The sequence below is a fragment of the Salmo trutta genome, chromosome 7, assembly GCF_901001165.1.
Source record: "Salmo trutta chromosome 7, fSalTru1.1, whole genome shotgun sequence".
Lineage (NCBI taxonomy): Eukaryota > Metazoa > Chordata > Actinopteri > Salmoniformes > Salmonidae > Salmo > Salmo trutta.
Window position 1 is genome coordinate 42,424,152 of NC_042963.1, and position 24,038 is coordinate 42,448,189.

General features: G+C 42.2%; 3 protein-coding genes across 7 annotated transcripts; 1 reads left to right on the top strand and 2 right to left on the bottom strand.

Annotated features, from left to right (window-relative positions):
* Positions 1 to 6,700: 6,700 nt before the first annotated feature.
* LOC115197433 (adenosine deaminase 2-A) lies at positions 6,701 to 13,283 on the top strand. Its single transcript, XM_029758947.1, has 10 exons — positions 6,701 to 6,838; positions 7,691 to 8,040; positions 8,386 to 8,605; positions 10,393 to 10,603; positions 10,789 to 10,916; positions 11,095 to 11,185; positions 11,357 to 11,465; positions 11,699 to 11,856; positions 12,080 to 12,282; positions 12,410 to 13,283. Exons 2-10 carry the CDS (start codon positions 7,737 to 7,739, stop codon positions 12,498 to 12,500), a joined length of 1,515 nt encoding a protein of 504 aa, XP_029614807.1. The 5' UTR covers positions 6,701 to 6,838; positions 7,691 to 7,736; the 3' UTR covers positions 12,501 to 13,283.
* On the bottom strand, positions 13,059 to 16,758 carry ribc2 (RIB43A domain with coiled-coils 2). 2 transcript variants are annotated; one of them, XM_029758948.1, is made up of 7 exons: positions 16,535 to 16,758; positions 15,365 to 15,446; positions 14,913 to 15,224; positions 14,697 to 14,815; positions 14,298 to 14,525; positions 13,994 to 14,160; positions 13,059 to 13,480 (listed from the first exon to the last, which is right to left on the bottom strand). In XM_029758948.1, exons 1-7 carry the CDS (start codon positions 16,649 to 16,651, stop codon positions 13,402 to 13,404), a joined length of 1,104 nt encoding a protein of 367 aa, XP_029614808.1. In that variant the 5' UTR covers positions 16,652 to 16,758; the 3' UTR covers positions 13,059 to 13,401. The 2 variants fall into 2 exon arrangements, with proteins under 2 accessions (XP_029614808.1, XP_029614809.1); XM_029758949.1 differs by having other exon boundaries at positions 13,401 to 13,480; positions 13,972 to 14,160.
* A 516-nt stretch (positions 16,759 to 17,274) lies between these two features.
* LOC115197432 (probable polypeptide N-acetylgalactosaminyltransferase 8) lies at positions 17,275 to 23,273 on the bottom strand. Of its 4 annotated transcripts, none has more exons than XM_029758943.1 (11): positions 23,007 to 23,273; positions 20,472 to 20,766; positions 19,769 to 19,935; positions 19,497 to 19,683; positions 19,134 to 19,331; positions 18,904 to 19,018; positions 18,577 to 18,762; positions 18,259 to 18,396; positions 18,029 to 18,121; positions 17,759 to 17,926; positions 17,275 to 17,629 (listed from the first exon to the last, which is right to left on the bottom strand). In XM_029758943.1, exons 1-11 carry the CDS (start codon positions 23,218 to 23,220, stop codon positions 17,510 to 17,512), a joined length of 1,881 nt encoding a protein of 626 aa, XP_029614803.1. In that variant the 5' UTR covers positions 23,221 to 23,273; the 3' UTR covers positions 17,275 to 17,509. The 4 variants fall into 4 exon arrangements, with proteins under 4 accessions (XP_029614803.1, XP_029614804.1, XP_029614805.1 ...); XM_029758944.1 differs by having other exon boundaries at positions 23,003 to 23,070; XM_029758945.1 differs by lacking the exon at positions 23,007 to 23,273 and adding an exon at positions 21,337 to 21,401.
* Positions 23,274 to 24,038: the final 765 nt, after the last annotated feature.

Genomic DNA, 24,038 nt, shown 5'->3' on the forward strand with positions numbered 1-24,038 from the left:
AGAGTACAGGCCTCGGTGTAACGCTCATTCCTTCGACGATAAACGCAAATCCGACCATCACGCCTGGTGAGACAAAACCGCGACTCGTCAGTGAAGAGCACTTTTTGCCAGTCCTGTCTGGTCCAGCGATGGTGGGTTTGTGCCGGTGATGTCTGGTGAGGACCTGCCTTACAACAGGCCTACAAGCCCTCAGTCCAGCCTCTCTCAGCCTATTGCGGACAGTCTGAGCAATGATGGAGGGATTGTGCGTTCCTGGTGTAACTCAGGCAGTTGTTGTTGCCATCCTGTACCTATCCCACAGGTGTGATGTTCGCATGTACCGATCCTGTGCAGGTGTTGTTACACGTGGTCTGCCACTGCGAGGATGATCAGCTGTCCGTCCTATCTCGCTGTCTTAGGCGTCTCACAGTACAGACATTGCAATTTATTGCCCTGGCCACATCTGCAGTCCTCATGCCTCCTTGCAGCATGCCTAAGGCACGTTCACACAGATGAGCAGGGACCCTGGGCATCTTTCTTTTGGTGTTTTTCAGAGTCAGTAGAAAGGCCTCCATAGTGTCCTAAGTTTTCATAACTGTGACCTTAATTGCCTACCGTTGGTAAGCTGTTAGTGTCTTAACGAACGTTCCACAGGTACATGTTCAATTGTTTATGGCATGGGAAACAGTGTTTAAACCCTTTACAATGAAGACCTGTGAAGTTATTTGGATTTTTACAAATTATCTTCGAAGACAGGGTCCTGAAATTAAAAAAAAATATATATATATATATATATATATATATATACACAGTGGGGGGGAAAAGTATTTGATCCCCTGCTGATTTTGTACGTTCGCCCACTGATAAAGAAAGGATGTCTATCATTTTAATGGTAGGTTTATTTGAACAGTGAGATACAGAATAACAACAAAAATATCCAGAAAAACGCATGTCAAAAATGTTATAAATTGATTTGCATTTTAATGAGGGAAATAAGTATTTGACCCCTCTGCAAAACATGGAAAGTATTCAGAACCCTTGACTTTTTCCACATTCCGTTACTTTACAGCCTTATTCTAAAATTGATTAATTTGTATTTTTCCCTCAATCTACACACAATACTCCATATTGACAAAGCAAAAACAGGTTTTTAGAATTTTTTGCTAATGTATAAATACAAAAAAAAAGATCACATTTGCATAAATATTCAGACCCTTTACTCAGTACTTTATTGAAGCAACTTTCGCAGCGATTACAGCCTTGAGTATTCTTGGGTATGACGCTACAAGCTTTGCACAACTGTATTTGGGGATTTTCTCCCAATTTTCTCTGCAGATCCTCTCAAGCGCTGTCAGGATGGATAGGGACCGTTGCTGCACAGCTATTTTCAGGTCTCTCTAGAGATGTTTGATCAGGTTCAAGTCTGGGCTCTGGCTGGGCCACTCAAGTACATTCAGAGACTTGTCCCAAAGCCACTTTTGTGTTGTCTTGGCTGTGCGCTTAGGGTCGTTGTCCTGTTGGAAGGTGAACCTATGCCCCAGTCTGAGGTCCTGAGCACTCTGGAGCAGGTTTTCATCAAGAGTCTCTCTGAACTTTGCTCCGTTCATCTTTCCTTCGATCCTGACTAGTCTCCCAGTCCCTGCCACTGAAAACATCCCCACAGCATGATGCTGCCACCACCATGCTTCACCGTAGGGATGGTGCCAGGTTTCATCCAGATGTGAAGCTTGGCTTTTAGGCCAGGAGTTCAATCTTGGTTTCATCAGACCAGAAAATCTTGTTTCTCATGGTCTAAGAGTCCTTTAGGTGACTTTTGGCAAACTACAAGAAGGCTGTCATGTGCCTTTTACTGAGGAGTGGCTTCCGTCTGGCCACACTACCATAAAGGCCTGATTGGTGGAGTGCTGCGGAGATGGTTGTCCTTCTGGAAGGTTCCCCCATCTCTACAGAGGAACTCTGGAGCTCTGTCAGAGTGGGCATCGGGTTCTTCGTCACCTCCCTGACCAAGGCCCTTCTCCCTCGATTGCTCAGTTTGGCCGGGCGGCCAGCTCTAGGAATAGTCTTGGTGGTTCCAAACTTCTTCCATTTAAGAATGATGGAGTCCACTGTATTCTTGGACCTTCAATGCTGCAGAAATTGTTTGGTACCCTTCCTCAGATCTGTGCCTCGACACATCTGTCTCGGACAATTCCTTCGACCTCAAGGCTTGGTTTTTGCTCTGACGTAGTGTCAACTGTGGGACCTTATATAGACAGGTGTGTGCCTTTCCAAATATTGTCCAGTCAGTTGAATTTACAAAAGGTGGACTTCAAGTTGTAGAAACATCTCAAGGATGATCAATGGAAAACATTTTTGTATACATTTGCAAAAATGTCCTTATGGGGTATTGTGTATAGATTGATGAGTAAAACAATTAATTGAATCTACTTCAGAATAAGGCTGTAACATAACAAAATGTGAAAAAGTCAAGGGGTCTGAATAAGTTCCGAATGCACTGTGTGTATATATGTCAGTGGATAATAATGGCTGGAATGGAGTAAATGGAATGGAATTAAACGTGGTTCCCATGTGGTTGATTCCATTCCATTGACCCCATTCTGTTATCATGAGCTATCCTCCCCTAGCGAGATAACTGCTACAAGTTGTGTTTCGGATTGGTGATGTAGTTAGTCTGTCGGCTGAAATGCCACGTTCTCTCTCCTCAGGCAACGGCCCATTCGCACTGGCACCCACCACACAGCACCACAGACATGCACTGAAAGCATAGCCGCCGGAAGTAGTTTGGGGGTGCTGCCATTTTTTTCTTTGGGGGTTTCCTGCGCCCCAAACTAATTCCAGCGGATATTTAATTTTAAAAAAAATGTATTTAACCTTTATTTAACTAGACAAGTCAGTTAAGAACAAATTATTATTTACAATGACGGCCTACCCCGGCCAAATCCGGACGACGCTGGGCCAATTATGCGCCGCCCTACACTCTAAAAATGAGGGGTTCAACAAGGGTTCTTCTAAGATCCTCAAAGTTCTTCGAAGAACCTTTGGGTTCTTGGCACTGAAAATTCCCCCCAAAAGGTTCTCCCAAGAACCCGAGGTGGGGTTCATCGAGGAACCTCCTTAGTTGGTGGGGGTTCTTGCAGGAACCTAACTGCCCAATTGAAACATTGTGATTTGAAAGAACAGCAGGTGGCAGGCACTAACTGAAAAATGTTAAGATCTCCTCAATTTAAGGTAAGGTTTGTCCCTTGAATTATCTAAATTGATATTGTTTCATGATGAAACCATCTATCTTTTCATATTTGTGCCAATCTTTCTAAAACAGAAAATGGACACAATTCAATGTATACCAATCAACAAAGAGGTAAGAGTATGTAGGCTATAAGAATATGTTGAAGGCTATATGTATTGCAAACAGATGACTGAACTGCTCACTTTTGTGTCTGTGTCTGCAGGTATACAGACAAGGAGGCATACAAAGGTACAGTTGAAGTCGGAAATGTACATACACCTTAGCCAAATACATTTAAACTCCGTTTTTCACAATTCCTGACATTTAATTATTGTAAAAATGCCCTGTCTTAGGTCAGTTAGGATCACCACTTTATTTTAAGAATGTGAAATGTCAGAATAATAGTAGAGAGAATTATTTATTTCAGCTTTTATTTCTTTTATCACATTCCCAGTGGGTCAGAAGTTTACATACACTCAATTGGTATTTGGTAGCATTGCCTTAAATTGTTTAACTTGGGTCAAATGTTTCGGGTAGCCTTCCAAAAGCTTCCCACAATAACTTGGGTGAATTTTGGCCCATTCCTCCTGACAGAGCTGGTGTAACTGAGTCAGGTTTGTAGGCCTCCTTGCTCGCGCACACTTTTTCAGGTCTGCCCACAATTTTCTATAGGGTTGACGTCAGGGCTTTGTGGTGGCCACTCCAATACATTGACTTTGTTGTCCTTAAGCCATTTTGCCACAACTTTGGAAGTATGCTTGGGGTCATTGTCCAAGCTTTAACTTCCTGACTGATGTCTTGAGATGTTGCTTCAATATATCCACATAATTTTATTTCCTTATGATGCCATCTATTTTGTGAAGTGCACCAGTCCCACCTGCAGCAAAGCACCCCGACAACATGATGCTGCCACCCCTGTGCTTCACGGTTGGGATGGTGTTCTTTGGCTTGCAAGCCTCCCCCTTTTTCCTCCAAACATAACGATGGTCATTATGGCCAAACAGTTCTATTTTTGTTTCATCAGACCAGAGGACATTTCTCCAAAAGTCCGATCTTTGTCCCCATGTGCAGTTGCAAACCATAGTCTGGCTTTTTTATGGCGGTTTTGGAGCAGTGGCTTCTTCCTTGCTGAGCGGCCTTTCAGGTAATGTCAATATAGGACTCGTTTTACTGTGGATATAGATAATTTTGTACCCGTTTCCTCCATCTTCACAAGGTCCTTTGCTTGGTTCTGGGATTAATTTGCACTTTTTGCACCAAAGTACGTTCATCTCTAGGAGACAGAACACATCTCCTTCCTGAGCGGTATGATGGCTGCATGGTCCCATGGTGATTATACTTGCGTACTATTGTTTGTACAGATGAACGTGGTACCTTCAGGTGTTTGTAAATTTGCCACCAAGGATGAACCAGACTTGTGGAGGTCTACAATTATTATTATTATTTTTTTTTCTGAGGCCTTGGCTGATTTCTTTTGATATTCCCATAATGTCAAGCAAAGAGGCACTGAGTTTGAAGGTAGGCCTTGAAATACATCCACCGTTACACCTCCAATTGACTCAAATGATGTAAATTAACCTAACAGAAGCTTATAAAGCCATGACATAATTTTCTGGAATGTTCCAAGCTGTTTAAAGGCACAGTCAACTTAGTGTATGTAAACTTCTGACCCACTGGAATTGTGATACAGTGAATTATAAGTGAAATAATCTGTCTGTAAACAATTGTTGGGAAAATGACTTGTGTCATGCACAAAGTAGATGTCCTAACCGACTTGACAAAACTAGTTTGTTAACAAGAAATTTGTGGAGTGGTTGAAAAATTAGTTTTAATGACTCCAACCTAAGTGTATGTGAACTTCCGACTTCAACTGTATGTCAATTGGTATGTTATGCAGATCACATTTACCATCCTCCTCCCTTACCTCTTCAATGAATATCCCATAAGCCTCTACATTATGGACAAGGTATGTGTATGAAAACCATTATCAAAACAGTTTTTTTAATTCACATTCACCACAAAAACCAAGGTATGAATTCTGTTGTGTGCATATTTTGTTAATCATCTGTATAATTACAATTTTTGTTGGATTCACAGACTTCGCCCTCCCTACACCTTTGATGAATATAACAGGAAACTTGTTCGATCACCGTGAACTGCAAAATCATTATGGCTATGGATACGGAGAATATCAACACATTAATGTCAACATGCCAGAGGATATACACATTAGACTTAAGGCTCTGCTCGGAGTTTACCTCATATTTAGATTTTTTTATTCTGCTTTGCCACTAAAATCATAATAAACACTGAGAACTAAAATATTAGTGTTATTGTTATTAATAGGGGAGGGGGGTAGTTAAAAACGTAGGTTATTCAAAAGGTTATTCAAAAGGTTCTTCGAGGATCCATTAAAAGGGGATATTTGAAGAACTTACAGGGGTTTCCCCACAGTTTCAATTTGAAGAACTCCTAAAGGATACTCCAGGAACCTTTTCTTTTTAGTGTATGGGACTCCCAATCACGGCCGGATGTGATAGTCTGGATTCGAACCAGGGACTGTAGTGACGCCTCTTGCACTGAGATGCAGTGCCTTAGATCGCTGCGTCACTCGGCAGCTATGCCTTCAGTGCATGTCTATGGTGCTGTGTGTGTGCGCCAGTGCGAGTGGGCCGTTGCCGGAGGAGAGAGAACGTGGCATTTCAGCAGCAGGTATAAAATAATGAGACAGACAGACTAACTACATCACCAATTCGAAACATAATTTGTAGCAGTTAGCTCGCTCGTTAACTATAGATAACTCAGCATTCATTTCGTTGTTGCCTTTCCACCGGCACTGTAAAGTCGAAATAAGCAACTTTCCAACGGGTGCAGATGTATTACCCTCTATTAAACAGTAGCCATGTAATTGCGACATTTGAACTCTGATTTATTGAATGATAGAATAATTGTATAAAGACAAAAGTATTTGTTTGCAATGTTGAAAAAACCATGCCTGCACACCCAGGAGGTCTCCAGGTGGAGGGTTGACAACCTGTGACTAAAAGTGCGGTTCTATGTGGGGGGTTAAATGCCTTGATCAAGGGCACAACGGCAGGAGGTGGTAGGTCTACATGGGATCAGACACAGCAGCTTTCCAGTGTCAATAATGCTTACGTTTCAAGTAGGCAATAAAAAATAGTCATGAACATTTGGTTAAAAGTCATGGAAAATGTATACAAACCGTTAACATTGAATAATCAGAAGTCTCTATAGCATAATTCCACTTGTGAATTCGGTGAACATAGTCTAATGGACCGACTTGGAGAACAGGTCCTGCACTTCCTCCATCCCAAGTCAACCACTGGGGGATATGACGTGTACCACTGTTTTAGGAAGTGAGTAAGAGTAATGCTGCGTTCATGTGATACTCGGAAACTCGGAAATGTCAGACTTGCTAACTGGTCCTGCGCTCATCATGTTATCAAGTCAGACATTTTCGAGTTTCCCATTTCCGACTAACACGTGAACGCGGCATTACACTTTCAGGCTACAGAACTGAATAACAACAATTGTAACAGTTGTTGTTATAGTATAGAGCAATATAGGAGTACCCATTCATCACTTCACTTTCGCGGACAGGTTTGTTCAGTGGTGAGATACTCGTTCTAATAACAATTAATGTTCATAACACTGGCAAAACATGTATGCTATTATCAATGTATCCAGCGTTCAGTGTGAACGTGCAGCTGTTACTTTGTTACACTTTAGAATTGCAGGCTTGAGGCACATCACTTTAACGTTTACCAAATGTTACATTGTTGTTAGATACATTGTTGTTACATTGTAGATACATTGAAATCGCCAACTGAACAACATAATAGGTGACCGGCTGAAGCAGGCAATGTGTCAGGTTTATAAAAAGTCTGTATTCGTTTAAATATCTTGATCATAACTGCAAACTAACAAAAACACGATAAGGCATCAAACGTATTCACAACAAGTAAACTACATAATCCGTGAATCACAAAGCAGGTTTGTTGACACCGACAGCTGGTGGTGGTGCTACTCTCTTTGTCCACGTCCACCACGGTGCACTAAACTAGCCTACTTACAGATAAATACTGCAATTGCGGACAAAACTATATAAAAGAAATGATTTGTGCATTTATGTATCAAATTCAGACCTAAATGCAGCCTGACAGTATGACATCCTGAAGACCCTATCCTCTAAATATACATATTAAATCATATTCATAGAAATTATGGGAAATAGACCTCTTAAGCTATTGGCTGAACTGGACATTTTTTGTTTGTTTGAAGAGAAACTAAATGTTCTGAGGAAGCAAGCATAAGAAAGTAATAATGAGGAAGTGGAAAAAACATTGATTTCTATCCTATGTTCTGTAAACAGGTGCAGTAGGCTTACACTAAACACCAAGCTCTGTTGAACCTATTTTCCCACTAGATGAGTTCGTCTTATCACATGTTTCTTTCTCCTTCAAGCCTATCTATTCAGTGTTGACCAACATTGATTAGCCACACCTTCACCATGTTGCACTGGCCAGAGAGCCACCAGGTGGCTGTGGTGTCAGTCCTGCTGTGCTGGTTGACCCTGTGCTGGTGCAGCCCTGACCCCAGGCTCAGAGAGTCTCTGATGCAGCAGGAGGCCTCCCGGCAGACAGGGGGCAGACTGCTGCTGACAGAGGCAGAGCTGCGGCTTAGTGCACAGCTGCACAAACTGAAGGAGCAGGAGATGAAGAGCTCAGACTTCCCTCCTGCCTTGCACTTCTTCAAGGCGAAGCCACTCATCCAGCGCAGCCTCATCTACAGCCTACTGCAGAGGATGCCCAAAGGTACACCGGATCCCAAATGGACCCGTACCCCTGTCCCCTTTGCATTTGTGATAAACTGAGAGGATACTTGTAAGCAAATATGGCACATATATAATGTACTTCATTGTAAGCCACACAGCAGTGGAGGCTGCTGAGGGGATAATGACTCATAATAATGGCCGGAATGGAGCAAATGTAATGGTATCAAACACCTGGAAACCATGGAAACCATGTGTTTTGTGTATTTGATACCATTCCACTGATTCCGCTCCGGTCATTACCACAAGCCCGTTCTGCCCAATAAAGGTGCCACCAAACTCCTATTTCACACAGGTTACGATGATATCCTCCTCTGATCTGTTTTAGGAGCAGCACTTCATGTCCATGACTTCTCCATGGTGGGAGTGGAGTGGCTGGTAAGGAATGTGACGTACCGGCCACATTGCTACATGTGCATTACAGAGGACCAGTCAGTTCGGTTACTCTTCTCCTCTGGTCAGCCCAAACCAAAACCTCAGTGCTCTTCTTGGATGCTGCTGGAGTCCCTGAGGGCCAAAACAGGCAATACCACTGACCTTGACAATAGGTAGGAAGTAGGAACATATGTCAATATATACAGTGCATTCGGAAAGTATTCAGACCCCTTGACTTTTACACATTTTGTTAGGTTACAGCCTTATTCTAAAATTGTTTTTTCCCCCTCATCAATCTACACACAATACCCCATAATGACAAAGCAAAAACAGGTTACTTTTTTTGTTGTTGCTAATTTATACAAATAAAATAAATATCACATTTGCATAATTATTCAGACCCTTAACTCAGTACTTTGTTGAAGCATCTTTGGCAGCGATTACAGCCTCGAGTGTTCTTGGGTATGACGCTACAAGCTTGGCACACCTGTATTTGGGGAGTTTCTCCCATTCTTCTCTGCAGATCCTCTCAAGCTCTGTCAGGTTGGATGGGGAGCATTGCTGCACAGCTATTTTCAGGTCTCTCCAAAGATGTTAGATCGGGTTCAAGTCCGGGCTCTGGCCACTCAAGGACATTCAGAGACTTGTCCTGAAGCCACTCCTGCTTTGTCTTGGCTGTGTGCTTAGGGTTGTTGTCCTGTAGGAAGGTGAATCCCAGTCTGAAGTCCTGTTTTCTTCAAGGATCTCTCTGTACTTTGCTCCGTTCATCTTTCCCTCGATTCCGACAAGTCTCCCAGTCCCTGCCGCTGAAAAACATCCCCACAGCATGATGCTGCCACCACCATGCTTCACCGTAGGTAAGTGCCAGGTTTTCTCCAGACATGACACTTTGCATTCAGGCCAAAGAGTTTAATATTGGTTTCATCAGACCAGACAATCTTGTTTCTCATGGTCTGAGAATCTTTAGGTGCCTTTTGGCAAACTCCAAGCGGCTGTCATGTGCCTTTTACTGAGGAGTGGCTTCCGTCTGGCCACTGTACCATAAAGGCCTGATTGGTGGAGTGCTGCGGAGATGGTTGTCCTTCTGGAAGGTTCTCCCATCTCCACAGAGGAACTCTAGAGCTCTGTCAGAGTGACCATCGGGTTCTTGGTCACCTCCCTGACCAAGGCCCTTCTACCCCGATTACTCAGTTTGGCCGGGCGGCCAGCTCTAGGAATAGCCTTGGTGGTTCCAAACTTCTTCCATTTAAGAATGATGGAGGCCACTTTTTTATTGGGGCCTTCAATGCTGCAGAAATGTACCCTTCCCCAGATCTGTGCCTTGATACAATCCCTTCTCGGCATTCTACGGACAACTCCTTCGACCTCATGACTTGGTTTTCACTCTGACTTGCACTGTCAACTGTGGGACCTTATATAGACAGTTGTGTGCCTTTTCAAATCATGTCAAACGAATTGAATTTACCACAGGTGGACTCCAATCAAGTTGTAGAAACATCTCAAGGATGATCAATGGAAACAGGATGCACCTGAGTTAAATTTCGAGTTTCGTTGCAAAGGGTCTGAATACTTATGTAAATAAGGTATTTATGTTTTCTGTTTTTAATAATTTGTGCAAAAAAATTCAACATCTGTTTTCGCTTTGTTATTATGGGGTATTGTGTGTAGATTACTGAGGATTTTTTATATTTTTTTTATCCATTTTAGAATAAGGCTGTAGTAACAAAATGTGGAAAAAGTGAAGCGGTCTGAATACTTTCCGAAGGCAATGTATGTCATTCAATATGTCAAATGACACGTATATGTCATTAAATGTCATTATATATTATGTCATATGTCATGGTCATACATCACATAAGTATCTCTCTGGGGGAATACAGACACAATTAGATTTTCTATTTGACTCATCTCTTTCAAATTGTATGCACTCTCCAACAACCTGGTTGTTTAATCTGTGCAGCCTCATCCGCAACCTTACACTCTTCACTGAGGACCCAGAGGCTGCCTATCCCAGCCAAGACGCCGTTTGGAAAAGGTTTGAGCAGGCGTTCACTTCGGCTTGGGGACTAGTCACCTACGCTCCTGTGTTCAAGGACTATTACTATGAGGGCCTGAGGCAGTTCTACATGGATAGTATCATGTATCTGGAGCTGAGGGCTTTGCTTCCAGAGGTAGACAACACATACAGATACGTTTATTGTTCCAACCGTGTGATATGAGTTCAGTTGTGTGATTAAGTTGTTAAGATTATTCCATACACAATTGAGTTGACCAGTCATTTTCAAGGTGTAACCAGGATGTATTGTCTATACATAAGAGGTTGTATAATTCTTACATGTTTGTTACTAATACACAGACATACGAGCTGGATGGGAGCACACATGACAGTGCCTGGGGCCTCAAGACCTATCAGGACGTGACCAGGCAGTTTGTGTCAGAGCACCCAGACTTCCTGGGAGCTCGTGTCATCTTCACTGTGCACAGGTGAAGGAGATGCACCTGATCAGTGTAAAGGTGGAATTAGAATCATGGGCCCTCTAACAGTTCTACAAGGATTAGTTTATTTAAAAACTATACAGAATTAAAGGAACAATGAGAAGAACAAAACACGTCATATTAATGTTGAGATTGAATGTAGTTTGGGAATCTATGTTTGTCTAAGGCGGCTGAATGCGTCCATGGCATGGAAGGCAGTGGAGGAGGCTATGAACCTACAGAAAGCCTTTCCAGAGATCATGGCTGGATTTGACCTAGTAGGTACATCCTTAGTCACAAGACTCCTTAAAACTGTTTAATTTCTCTCAGAAAATTACCTAAAGTTGATATGGACTTGATTTATTTATTACTAGATAGGTTTATTAAAAAAATAGGTATAGGCTGTGGAGGGTGATGTTGACATGTCTGATGTTCTCGTCTGGTACTAGGTGGGTCGGGAAGATAGTGGAAGACCCCTCTGGTACTTCAAGGAGGCCTTGTCTCTGCCAGGCGAGAGAGGAGTCAACCTTCCATTCTTCTTCCACGCAGGAGAGACTGGTGAGCACATGAACCTTTCCACCTTATCTGAAGTGTTCATATTTAGGCTGTACTCATGGAATGGGCCTATGATTTTTTAATCTGGCCCTGGTTAGGGGCCCGGATAGCACTAACTCTGATGGAATAAGACTTTATAGCCAATTTTGTGTTGTTGAGAATGAAGTTTATACAGTACAGATAAGTGTTTACTACAGTCTACATTGATGGCATCATTGATTGACTGTCATTTGCAGATGAAGAGGGCACTGATGTGGATGGGAACCTACTGGATGCTTTACTGTTCAACACGTCTCGCATCGGCCATGGCTTTGCCCTGCTGCGCCACCCTGTGGCCAAGGCCCTCTCTAGGGGGAAAGGGGTGGCTGTAGAGGTGTGCCCCATCTCCAACCAGGTAGGGCATTATCACTGTCACCACACTCACATGTTGATGAACGATTAAGACACCTCGATCTGTGGATGGGCAGCTAAGGGGTAGATTGTATCTGCATCTTCATTGAAACTCTTCATTTTGGGGCTCCCGAGTGGCGCAGCGGTCTAAGGCACTGCATCTCAGTGCCAGAGGCGTCACTACAGACACTCGGGAGGGTCTGTAGTAATTGAACATTTTTCTCCAGGTACTGAAACTGGTCTCAGACCTGCGGAATCACCCAGCTGCTGTTCTGATGTCAGAGGGCCATCCCCTGGTGATCAGTTCAGACGACCCTGCCATGTTTGGAGCTTCTGGCCTCTCCCATGATTTTTACGAGGCGTTTGTGGGTTTAGGTGGAATGAACTCTCACATAGGAACTCTCAAGGAACTGGCCATGAACTCCATCAGGTGAGGCCAAGCTAGCAGGTCCAGGCACCGTACAATATTGGTGGAATAACCTGTACTAGTTTAGCTACTTGCAACCGTTTATGCCATTGTAGGGTAAGGATTCTGACTTTAAAATGTTATGTCCCAGGTACAGCTCTCTGTCGCCACAGCTGAAGGAGAAAGCATTGGATTTGTGGCAGAGAAAGTGGGACAAGTTTGTCTCAGAGAACTCACAATAGAGTCCTGCTGGAGCAGAGGAGTGGTCATTCGGACGCTGACTGTGACAGTGGGATCACCCCAGTCTGTGAGCCTGTTGCTTGTGCCCCCATAGGAAGGGAATGATATTTGGCATGCTGGTCCCAAATGGACACACAATTAGAAATGTTGTTCAAAATTCAGACAAGGGAAAGGATGTAGGTGTTATTGAAACATTTTTTGTATTTTTCTTTGCCTACGAAGCTGTAGACAGTTTGGCATATTAGGGTTGAGAAGGAAAAAGAGAACGTTCCTATCGCCCTCACATGGATAGGGTGTGTATAACACTCCTGTAAGAAATCAATCAGCAGACCACACTGCTGTCAACTCCTACAAAATGGAGGCCCCTGACAGAAGTTGAGTACACTAGTCAAGGAGTCATGAAGGAAGCTGTTTTTTCTCACAAAGGCATTTGATCATTATTATTTCAGTGGCAGAGAATTGTATTTGCACTGTAATCGTGAATTCAAGGAGACTCTACATGGTAATAGAGCACTGTGAGAAAAAGCTTATACTGAATGAACTGACCAGCTAGTCTTTGATTTCTTTAATAGCATTTTATGCTGGTAATGTGATTTTAATGGAGAACATGTGCATTTGTACAGATTTAATTCATTATACAGATACTCTTATTTTAACAATGGACACGTTATGACAAATGCATGCAGAACAGTAGGCAATGCCTTATTCATAGACACACTTTTCTATGAAGCCTTGATTGTAATTTTTTAGTTGTGAAATAGTTTTGAATTATGGGAAGGAAAACATCAGATTTGTTCATTTTTCCTTTGTTATAAGTTATTTATCTACTTTCACTTTTTAATACAAGAAACATTTCTCCATAATAGTCTAATAATGCATGGCATAGTAAGGCCCTGTCATCCTTTATCGACTGCTGGTGTTGAACTGGGAGAAGTAACTGTCATCTGGGATGTTAGTATACACCTTCTCCAAATACTTTTTCCTGAAAAGAGAAGAATGCATTGGTCTATAACTGATATCAAGAACAAAACTGTAGGCATTTGATATGTCGTCTATGCAGTGCTATGGGCAGGTCAACAAGCTCTAGGGCTGGATTCAATCCGTATCGCGGAAGATCACGATAAATATTGCATATGTCTGTCTGCTCAATCGCAAATTACCTTTACATTTTAACGCTGAATGCAGTCTCTGTGAACTAGGGAACATTGTCTTTAAATTTCGAACGGTAACGCGGATCTTCCACAAAACGGATTGAATTGAGCTCCTAGTTGATCATTTGTGTGTCCATTAACTGTGCTAATCTTGTTGATCAGTTTCTTCTGCACAATTTAATTATTTCTGAGCACAGAAGTGTTAAAGAAAATATTTTCAAAATAATGTGTGACAAACAATGATGCTGTACGGTAATGAAGCCCGACAGTACAACATCAAACAAAGCGAAAGGTATAAAAAACTGTGTCCATGTGTCTAAACCTTAACATATGGAAAGTGTTACTGTTCACGGTGGGCCTCGGCCAGCTGTGCGTTGGTGTTGTCCTGGGTGCGACGGAGCTGCTTGTTGATGCGGGCCTGCTGTCTCTCCATTAGTAGGGCGGTTCGAGCCGAGGCCACACGGAAGCGGTCCTGCTGGAGCTCCTCCTGCTGCTGCTCAGCCTGAATTCTCTGCACAACCAAACATGAAGGTCAACACTATTTATGGGTGTTGCGATCTACGCTCGCTTTTTGTCCTCTTTCAGAAGATAGAGTGCAACATACTGCAATGAAAACATCTCTGCTCAAGGTAAACAATGTAGATGTACCCTCTTCTCATCTATCTGTTGCTGCTGGCAGTTGATGATGTGCCGCAGCTGCTCGTCTGTGTGGCCCTTGTAGCTGTCGGGCCGGAGGCGGGGCAGACCCAGCACACTGATGCCCTGCTCCTGGCTCTCACTCAGCAGCTCCCCCTGCAGCTGGTTCAGGATGTCTGTCCTGCTGTTCTCCTCCTGCTGCTGCCACTCCTTCCACTGCTTCTCTGCATTCTCTGCTGCCTGGGAAGAGACAGACAAAATATCACACAGTTGACATGTTGACAGAATTACATTGTTCCCCCATATACAAATCACAGGAATCACACCACACATGGTTAGATAGTACTATCAATCCTAAGAACTTACCTTTGCCAGTTTGACAACCGCACCAGGTAAAGTATAATGACTCACCTTTGTCAGATTGAAATTCTTTGTAGCGAGGGCTACGGTTCTCCTCCTCTCCTCCTCAATTTTTTGGAGCTGGAGAGCTTTGTTGTCCAGGTCCACTCTGTCCTGGTCATACTGCTGCTCTGCAAGGGTGAGGCAGGGACAGAGATTGTTTTGAGAGGAGGCAGTGAGTGTATCAGTGTCTAGCATCAGGACAGGTTGTGTTAGGTTGTAACCTACCTTCCTGTCTCTGCTGGTGTCGCGCTGTGGCCAGCTCATGCTGCTGCTGGACGGACCACTCTCTGAGCTGCTCCTGCTGCTTCTTCAGCCTCCCCTGGCTGTCTGGGTCCTCACCCACCAGCCCCGGCAGCATCTGGATCACCTCCTGACCTTTAATTTTGTCCGGGTTGCTCAAGTCATACTCTCGCCGACTCCACCGCGGCTGGAAGTTCAATCGGAAGTTCTCTATGGCTCCATGCAGCAGACGCTCATCCTTAAGTTGGCATTGATCAAGTAGACAAGCGGCCTTGTCGTTGCGCACTGCATCTGCAGCTAGAGGGCATGCATTCCAGCGACATATGACACTAGCTAACAGATTGGATCAATAAAACCTTGGTTGCATTGAAGCTTACTATGTATGGAAGCTTATATAGAGCTGTCAGGACTCCCATTCTGTATTTTATTGCACTTACCATATGCTTTAAGTGACTCTGCCTCTGCCTGTTCTTTTTTCTTTCTTTCATTCACTTGGGAATCAAGAGCCTCTTTATCTATCTGTGAGGAACAGAAAAGTGTGACAAACATGTCTTCACAACTGAATTAACATGTGTTGTGATGTCACAGCCGGTTACAGTTGCAACACAGATTATCCATTATATTGACCAGACCAGATACAAGTGGTCGCTGTAACAATGAAAATAAGTCTTCAAAAATGGAAGGCAGAGGGAGGATCAGGTGTTGCCATTCTAGCCAATGAGAGGGCAGATACGTGTGTGAACAACTGATATAGAGCAGTGTTGCCAACTTAGTGACTTTGTCGCTATATTTAGCGAGTATTCACACCCCTCTAGCGACACATTTTCAAAAAAGCGACTAGCGACAAATCTAGAAACTTTTTCTGGTGTTATTGGAGACTGATGTGAAAGCACGTATCGTTCATACTCTTCTCAACGAGCAGCGGGTGCGGCCGTGGGCCCCACCCCCGTCCCAAAGCAGTCACAGGCGGCCCAGTCCTCACGCAGCAGTCCCTCCCAGCTGCAGTCAAAGCGGGAGATGTTCACCCCTCCGCGTCCAGACTGCAAATGAATCCCGCATGCGGGAAGCCGCTGCTGGCTGATCCCGCCCCGGCGGGATGTAAATGTAAAAAACAACTAAAAAACTAAAATAAGTAACTCCGTCAGAGTGTCTCTTTTGGGTCACTTTTGCCAGTCCCAAGCACGGATAAAGGAGGATGGTTGGAATTGTGACAAAAAAACAAAACAAGAATCGACAGAAGGTTCATTTGTAGTTCTAAACATATTTCGTTTTTTTTTTACTCACTTTCTCTCTTCCAAGACGTTATTCCTCTCTCCTACAGTCCATCACAATTACATGCACATGGCCAATTATGCAAATTGTGTGATGACGTCATTTAGCGACTTCTAGGACAGCCAATAGCTACTTTCCTTACTGAGGAGTTGGCAACACTGATGTCACGTATCAGTACACTCGTAAAAACCGACAGTAGATCAAATAAGCCTCACGTAGCAAACAAGCCATTACATTTTTTGTTGACCAAATTCGACACTCATATGACCAAACAAAAACTCATAGCTTGGTGAGCGAAAAAACTAAACGCCAATTGCTGGAGAAGACAAACTTACCCCAATCGTTCTAACTTTAGGATTTTCAATGCTATCTTGACGTTGCATCTCTCGATTACGCCTCCTCTCCAAACTAGCCGCAGCAATGCGGTCCGAAAGTAATTCAGCATTGTACATTTTCCCTTAGTCTCGCTGTGGTGAGAATCAAATGACCAGGGCTAGAATGCACTCTGCAAACATATCCGTTGCTAAGCTACCCGACATTCGGATACCTACCCTGCTGTTCACAGCCAAGTGGGAGTGGTAATTACCAGTTGAATGCGTTCAAGTGCATTGAACTCGTTGAAAAAAATCCGATTGGCTAATGGCCAACAATCTGTGTCGGTCTACCATGAACTAAACGTGCAGCTATCATGGTTGTGAACAAATTATAGTCAACAAAATATTAAGACAGCTTTTTATAAAGAATGATTAGTTTAACTGCCGAAAATGCTGTTAGATGTAATTTCCTAAGGTGAGGTCAGCATGTGGGCGAAGTCGGAGCTCAGGGACGTAATTACCAGTTAGAGGGGCGTTCAAGTGGATGTTTCACAGGCTAGTTGCTCACAGGTTAATTGCTCATGGAAGTCGCTCTGGATATAAGCGTCTGTTAAAGGGATTAAAATGTATTTGGTAAATACCATCTTCCCTCTTCGTTATGAACATAGCATATATAGATTATATATATATATATATATAATCTGTCTCAGCATGCATGGATTGATCAGTCTTGCAGACAGACATTTTGACTGCAACAATTATTTTTTTTACAACTCATTTTATTTATGGCAATCCAAATCAAGGACAGAAAGGCACATTTCCCTTTTCAACAAAATTAAATAAGCACTGTTATCATGTTATATCAATGCATAGGCATATGCCACATTTAGGTTCGTAGTCCAAAGTGACCCATAGAACAGAATAGCAAACATTAAAAAAAAAGACAAAATGTGGTTTAGTCTAGAGGCAAACATGAATCTACTTTATGCTGGTCCATTAGAAGGGCTTGATGATGTTTTGGATTTCCCATTTCTGGCCAGTGCATTTCTGGACCACAAGTTTCTGTTTTTGTATTTCTAAACATCTTTTTGTTTGTCTGTTCTTGAGTTCCTTGCCCTGGAAAAATATACATATTTTAATGCTTTTAAACAGTGGACCTCTTTGGCAAAAAGGAAATAATTTAGGGGTGCATACAGTATAGGAAAGAACTGCCTATATACGTATTAGGAGTGTATCGAGTTGCACCTGCGTGAAGTCCCAGTGAATGCCCATGCCCTTCTGCACGGCCTCGTTACAGTCGTACAGATCAGGAAAAGTGTCTTCCCCACTGTCAGCCAAACACCTGTTGTCATTGTACTTGTGGGACTTTAGGCCACCAATGTAAAGCTCCCCATTACTGCGGTAGTACGTGTGCTGAACGATCAAACAAATAAAGATAGGGCATTAGATTTTACCTTGAATACAGAGCAAAGTTAATTAACTGCAACAATAAGAGACAGTATTGTAAGGAGTTACCTGTGGGCCATAGTTGAAGCAGTCGAAGGCTATGGGTGTATGACCAGGAAAAAGCCCTTGATCTATACATATGTTTGCATCCAAGTTCTTCATCTACAAGTAGGAGGGTCAAATATTAAGCAAGGGATGACATTATTTATCCACATGTTTGATAAAGTGACAGGCATTCAAACCTTCAATTTAAAAACTACAGTTTAAAACCATACACAAAAGTACTGTAAAAAACATACCCCTCCATAGGCCAGTATATTGTCCCATGTGTCCAACTGAGGATAAACATTTTCCAGGTACCACTTGAAGGGCTTACATTTCAGCTTTTCTCTGAGCTTCTTCCTCTCTGACACATCACCGATATCTATTCCATGATCCTATTTTTGAGTGTGATTATGGATTATTTGTTGTATCCCGCAAAACTCTTGTATTATCAACAAATCAAACTATGTAATAAATCAAAAGCTTGCAAAACTTCCAATGGTTTTATGAGTCTCATGAAGGTAGAATTCACGGGTTAAAAATAAAATAATGGGTACGTCATCATAAGCTCATACCTTAATTGGGATGTTCCAGGCAATATTGACATTATGTTTGTACTCATCCATCCAGATCTCTGCTGCCCTCAGTGCATTCCTCTTCATGGACATGCTCAGGTCAGGTGCGTAAGGCTTGTGGTTCCTCTCAATGTGGGCGATCTTAGAACAAGGCACTACCTCTATGCTTCCTCCACACAGCCACACCTGAAACATTTACATTATTTGTAGAGGACATTGCTAATTATACTATTTAATGACCACAGAAAACAATGTTATCAAAAATATCAATGTTCACAGAATCTGGTAAAAAAAAAAAGAATGGTGCATAATATTGTTGCTTCTCACCCGCACACCTAGCTCGACATTTTCCCCTCCATACACTTTCATTCCACCATCTAGGGCACCAATTTCACCCAGGAATTTCCTGTCCACCACCATGATTCCCATGACAGAGGGACTCCTGATGACAGAGACAAAGCGTTAAAATAAAACACTATACTCGCTGTCACCCCCCCAACCCCACAACCACAAAGGGTTTGACAGTGTGAGTGATTCCATTTGCCTGCTCAACTTACTTTCCTGGCAGTGACGTGTCGTTGAGATGGTACCACTCCGGCCTGAAGGACTCATACATACACCATAGAGCCCAGTCAAAAGCATGGGCCGCTGGGACGTAATGGACAATATCCAGGTCATAGTAATTCACCCTGTCAAACACAGGGGAGACCACCACTGTCCGGTCTGCCTTGATACGAGTCAACAGAGGCTCCGCCCTGCAAGCACAGACAGCAGAGTCATGGAAAACAACATGCTGGCCCTGTTGCACTGAACTGTTCAAGGTGAGGGACAAGTTACAGATATTTCACTTGATGTGCAATATGGCAACTACTGGCACAGTAGCTATTTCAGAGACACTGTATATTCCTAAATACTCTTACCACTCCTTGTGGACCTCAATGTGAGCGTCTAGAATGGCAACCACATCCGCAGTAGCAGCTCTCCACCCAGAGATGCGAGCTTGAGTTAACCCCAGTGATTCAACATGTCTCACTCTGACCATGCGAAACAAAGGATTCTGCGCCTCAATGGATTTGACATAGACATCCAGGTCCCCCTTCAGATCATCTGATTGGGTAAAAAAAAATAATAATTAAAGTAGGAAATGAATATTATCATACAAAAGCTGTCAGTATAGTTTGGTGAGATGTACCATTGGAGCTGTGGTCATCCACCAGAATTATTTCTCTCAGCAGGTGTCCAGGTGTTCGGTCGATAATGCTGCGGATGGCCCGTTTAATGATAGACAGGGCCTCGTCCAGGTAGATCAATACCACAGCAATACTAGGAAGGTCCTTGGGGTATTTCTTCTGCAAACATCTGTTAAAAGAAAACTAACCATCAGTTACACTCCTCTCATAGGTATATTAAAAAAGGATACATCAGGATTTTGGCAATGAAACCCCTTGATCTACTTCCCGAGTCAGAAGAACTCATGGACACCATTTATGTTTCTGCATCCAGTATGAAGGAAGTAAGAGGTAGATTTGCAGCCCAATGCTAACTGGCGCTAGTTATCAACTTCCTTCAAACTGCATGCAGACACAAAAATGGTATCGATTAGTTCATCCGACAATGGGGATGTAGATAAAGGGCTTCATTGCCAAAATCCTGAAGTAATCCTTTAATACATATTCTGTCTTGATCTTGAAGATCAGTAACATGCAAAACTGTTGCCACATCTCCTTCCCATTGGAGATAGATTCTGTACATTATTATTCCATTCTGGTTTACAGCCGAATAATCATTACGTGCATGGAAGAAGGAATGCAACAACAGACAAGCGATAGGGTGAGGGAGAGAAACCTTAAAAGGGTGAGGGGAAAAAAAACGGCGTCAGAGAATCGTTACTTTACTTGGATTCACGTGTCTCTGGTAGCTCTCGGTTGAGAGGCAGACGATCGCTGAGGAAAACATTGTAGCCATATTTCTCGAACAAAGCCTGTGCTTCCATCTGATCCTCATCCGATAGATTCTCTCCCCAGCCCTTAAACAATGGAGATTGCTGGGGCTTGAGCTTCTGTTCATCGTGTCCTCTCTGAGATTTGACCGGAGCTGCCACAACTTTCTGGTCTTTAAATCTCCCTCTCTCATCCACAAGCATTTTCTGAATGGCATCCTGCTTTTGTTCAATGTTTTTGAACAAATCGTCTGAGATAAATAAAATAAAGTGTCGGTGGTTTTATCCCAATTTAACACAGAAATAGCTCTTACATTTGAATTGTGAAAAATAAAGTTGTCAGAATATTTTCATCATTCACATATTTAATCTGCCAGTGCTTAACAGATAATAGCATAGTCTTCCAAACAATGCATATCAAAAGCATTCACACGTATAAGTGAAATAGACATGTAAATTAATAACAAAAAGTCAGCGACACTTTAATAACTCATGAATATGTATTCATAAATAATTGAACCATGAATTAATAAGTATGTCATTATTTATATAAAACGTATTGTGATATTTTGCCCTATGATTTTGGTCAGTAGAATTTTATTCAAAATGTTTCACAACTGTAATGGCCGCCAAAGGTTTACAGCCGTATTAAGTATAAACTCTGGGGTATAAAGACAAACACAAGCAACACATTTTTGGAACATTTTCTATAATTTTCTTTCACTTTGAAAATGCAGAGTAGGTTGTGTAGATCTTTAGGGGGGATGAATATAATCCCTTTAGATTTAATGTGCAAAATGTGAAGACTGTGCAAGGCGTACTTAGACTTTCACTATAACGACGAACTCTGACCAGACATCCTCATAGGCCTACCTATGGCATTTGTAAATATTCGTGCCCATAGGCGACGTTGTTGCCGGTGATGTCTTGTGAGGACCTGCCTTACAACAGGCCTACAAGTCCTCTGTCCAGCCCCTCAGCCTATTGCGGACAGTCTGAGCACTGATGGAGGGATTGTGCGTTCCTGATGTAACTCGGGCAGTTGTTGTTGCCATCCTGTACCTGTCCCGCAGGTGTGAGTTTCGGATGTACCGCTCCTGTGCAGGTGTTGTTACACGTGGTCGGTCACTGCGAGGACTATCAGCTTTTCTCCTTGTAGCGCTGTCTTAGGCGTCTCACAGTAGGACATTGCAATTTATTGCCCTGGCCACATCTGCAGTCCTCATGCCTCCTTGCAGCATGCCTATGGCACGTTCACGCAGATGAGCAGGGACCCTGGGCATCTTTCTTTTGGTGTTTTTCCAGAGTCAGTAGAAAGGCATCTTTAAATGTCCTAAGTTTTCATAACTGGTACCTTAATTGCTTACCGTTTGTAAGATGTTAGTGTCTTAAGACCGTTCTACAGGTGCATGTTCATTCATTGTTTATGGTTCATTGAACAAGCATGGGAACCAGTGTTTAAACCCTTTACAATGAAGATCTGTTTAGTTATTTCGATTTTTACTAATTATCTTTGAAAAACAGGGTCCTGAAAAAGGGTTGTTTCTTTTTTTGCTGAGTTTATAAGGCCCTTGGTCTCTCCCAGGACCGCAATTGGCAATTACAACCAATAAGCTGGTTCTATGACGTAAAAGTCAATTTCAACATCCATTGTTACATTAGCAAATTCTAGTTAATCAGACAGTCATTACATTTCATCACCATTCATAAATAGACTCTAAAGCCTGGCGTACAGACCACGTATCTTATTTCTATGCGCACTCCTATTACGCACAACCAGAATGACAGACAAGTAGCTATGACACAACGCGGGAAATATGAACAAAGGAAAACGTTAATTCAAATAAATAAATAGCACTTGCATCTCGTGAATGTTGCCATGAATCTGTGCACCGAAACAACGGTAAATGACCGCATGTTTTGTGGAACAGAAAGCCTACGGAACTACCTTTCCAAACAAACATTTCTTCGACACTCGATTAGGCGTAGGCACAGTAAATTATGATACTTGCAAAACAGCAATATACATTTTGTAAAAAGCATTTACTACCTGTAGCCTTTGGGGAAACAAACGCTCGAAACAAATAAACAATGCGCTTTCGTGACGAGAGTTTCCTAACTATTATTTAATAAAGAGCAAGCCACACAAGAAACAGATTTAGGGTGCGTTCGTAAATTAACTCTGGCCATCTACTCTAATTTAAGAGCACGCTCGTCTGAGTGCCAGAGCGCAGAATAACTGATGCATTTACAAACCCACACCGTCGATGTGGAACTAAAGAACTTAGCATCCAAAACGTGTAAGCCTATGCGTCCGCACAGCAGTGTTCTATAATATAATTAATGACATGTCATGTGTTCCCTATAAAGTGTAACCAAATGTTGTTACAAAAAAAATCGTCCATGTAGCTATGATTTTCCTATGAGTTTATACGTTATCCAAAAGGCACATCTTGAATTAATCAACATTCAAGAAAGTTGACTTACTCACAGACTTTGTTGATGTTGCTTTCCAAGTCAGAAAATCTTCTATCAATGTCAATAGTTTGGGCCTCAGTAGGCCTCTCATCTGTCTTTTTGTCGGTTTCATTCCTCAAAATCAATGATATATAGCTGAGGAATAAAACACATCCTAAAACTAATAGAAGCTTCACCCACATAGACCTCATATATATTATTTGCATGATTCCGTTTTTAATTGGCATAGTCAAGAGTCAAAGCAACAGAACCGGTGTGATGATAACTCGAGACGTTGGTATTATTAAGACAATACAAGCATTTATTTCAAAGAGCGCTCCGTAAGTCACGCCCCAGTGGGCAGAGCTAGGCATGTTGCACTGGCTGGACACGTTTCAATTCATCAGACTCTAAGACGTTGGGAGTGGAGCTGACATATGCATTTTTTAAAGATGATCATACTATGGATTATTTATCTATTGGATTTGGAATTTTAGGACCCCTTCATATATATATATATATATATATATATATAGAGAGAGAGAGAGAGAGATAAAATATTGATTTAGGCGAATAGAAACACAAAAAGGACAGTAAAAAAATAAATCATAAGAAACAAGGTTTTGAAGTGTCTGTCCTAAATCTAAGAGATATATATTTCCTGAGTTTTTATATATAATTTTAAAAAACGAATATATATATATATATATATATATTAGTTATGCTAATATAGTTGAGACCAGTGTATTGCAGTTACCCTAGTTATGCTAATATAGTTGAGACCAGTATATTGCAGTTAATTTCGTATTTGACTAAATAGGTAAAATATCTTTGAGTAGTAAATTGGGAATCAACTTGTCCCAGACAGTTCGCAACAGCAACAGAACATACCATTTATTGTGATCATCTGGTTGAGCTTGTTGACAAAACAGACCATGTTATGCCTTTTCACACTGAGATTTAATTGTCAAAGGTCTGCGGTGAGTCTTTGTAAACTATGCAATCATATTGGAGACAGGTTTATATCAGTGAATGGCCATCTATTCATCTACTGTTATACTCTGTC

Bases quoted from the DNA above. Each gene is read 5' to 3' on its own strand.
- LOC115197433 (XM_029758947.1), top strand. From the start codon at position 7,737: ATGTTGCACTGGCCAGAGAGCCACCAGGTGGCTGTGGTGTCAGTCCTG. The intron at 8,041-8,385 runs GTACACCGGATC...GATCTGTTTTAG, and splicing joins ACTGCAGAGGATGCCCAAAG to GAGCAGCACTTCATGTCCAT. The intron at 12,283-12,409 runs GTGAGGCCAAGC...GTTATGTCCCAG, and splicing joins CTGGCCATGAACTCCATCAG to GTACAGCTCTCTGTCGCCAC.
- ribc2 (XM_029758948.1), bottom strand. From the start codon at position 16,651: ATGTACAATGCTGAATTACTTTCGGACCGCATTGCTGCGGCTAGTTTG. The intron at 15,447-16,534 runs GTAAGTTTGTCT...TGTTCCTCACAG, and splicing joins CTAAAGTTAGAACGATTGGG to ATAGATAAAGAGGCTCTTGA. The intron at 15,225-15,364 runs GTAAGTGCAATA...CATGCCCTCTAG, and splicing joins AGAGTCACTTAAAGCATATG to CTGCAGATGCAGTGCGCAAC.
- LOC115197432 (XM_029758943.1), bottom strand. From the start codon at position 23,220: ATGCCAATTAAAAACGGAATCATGCAAATAATATATATGAGGTCTATG. The intron at 19,684-19,768 runs GTACATCTCACC...TTACCCAATCAG, and splicing joins GGATGACCACAGCTCCAATG to ATGATCTGAAGGGGGACCTG. The intron at 18,397-18,576 runs GTATGAGCTTAT...ACTCAAAAATAG, and splicing joins CCTGGAACATCCCAATTAAG to GATCATGGAATAGATATCGG.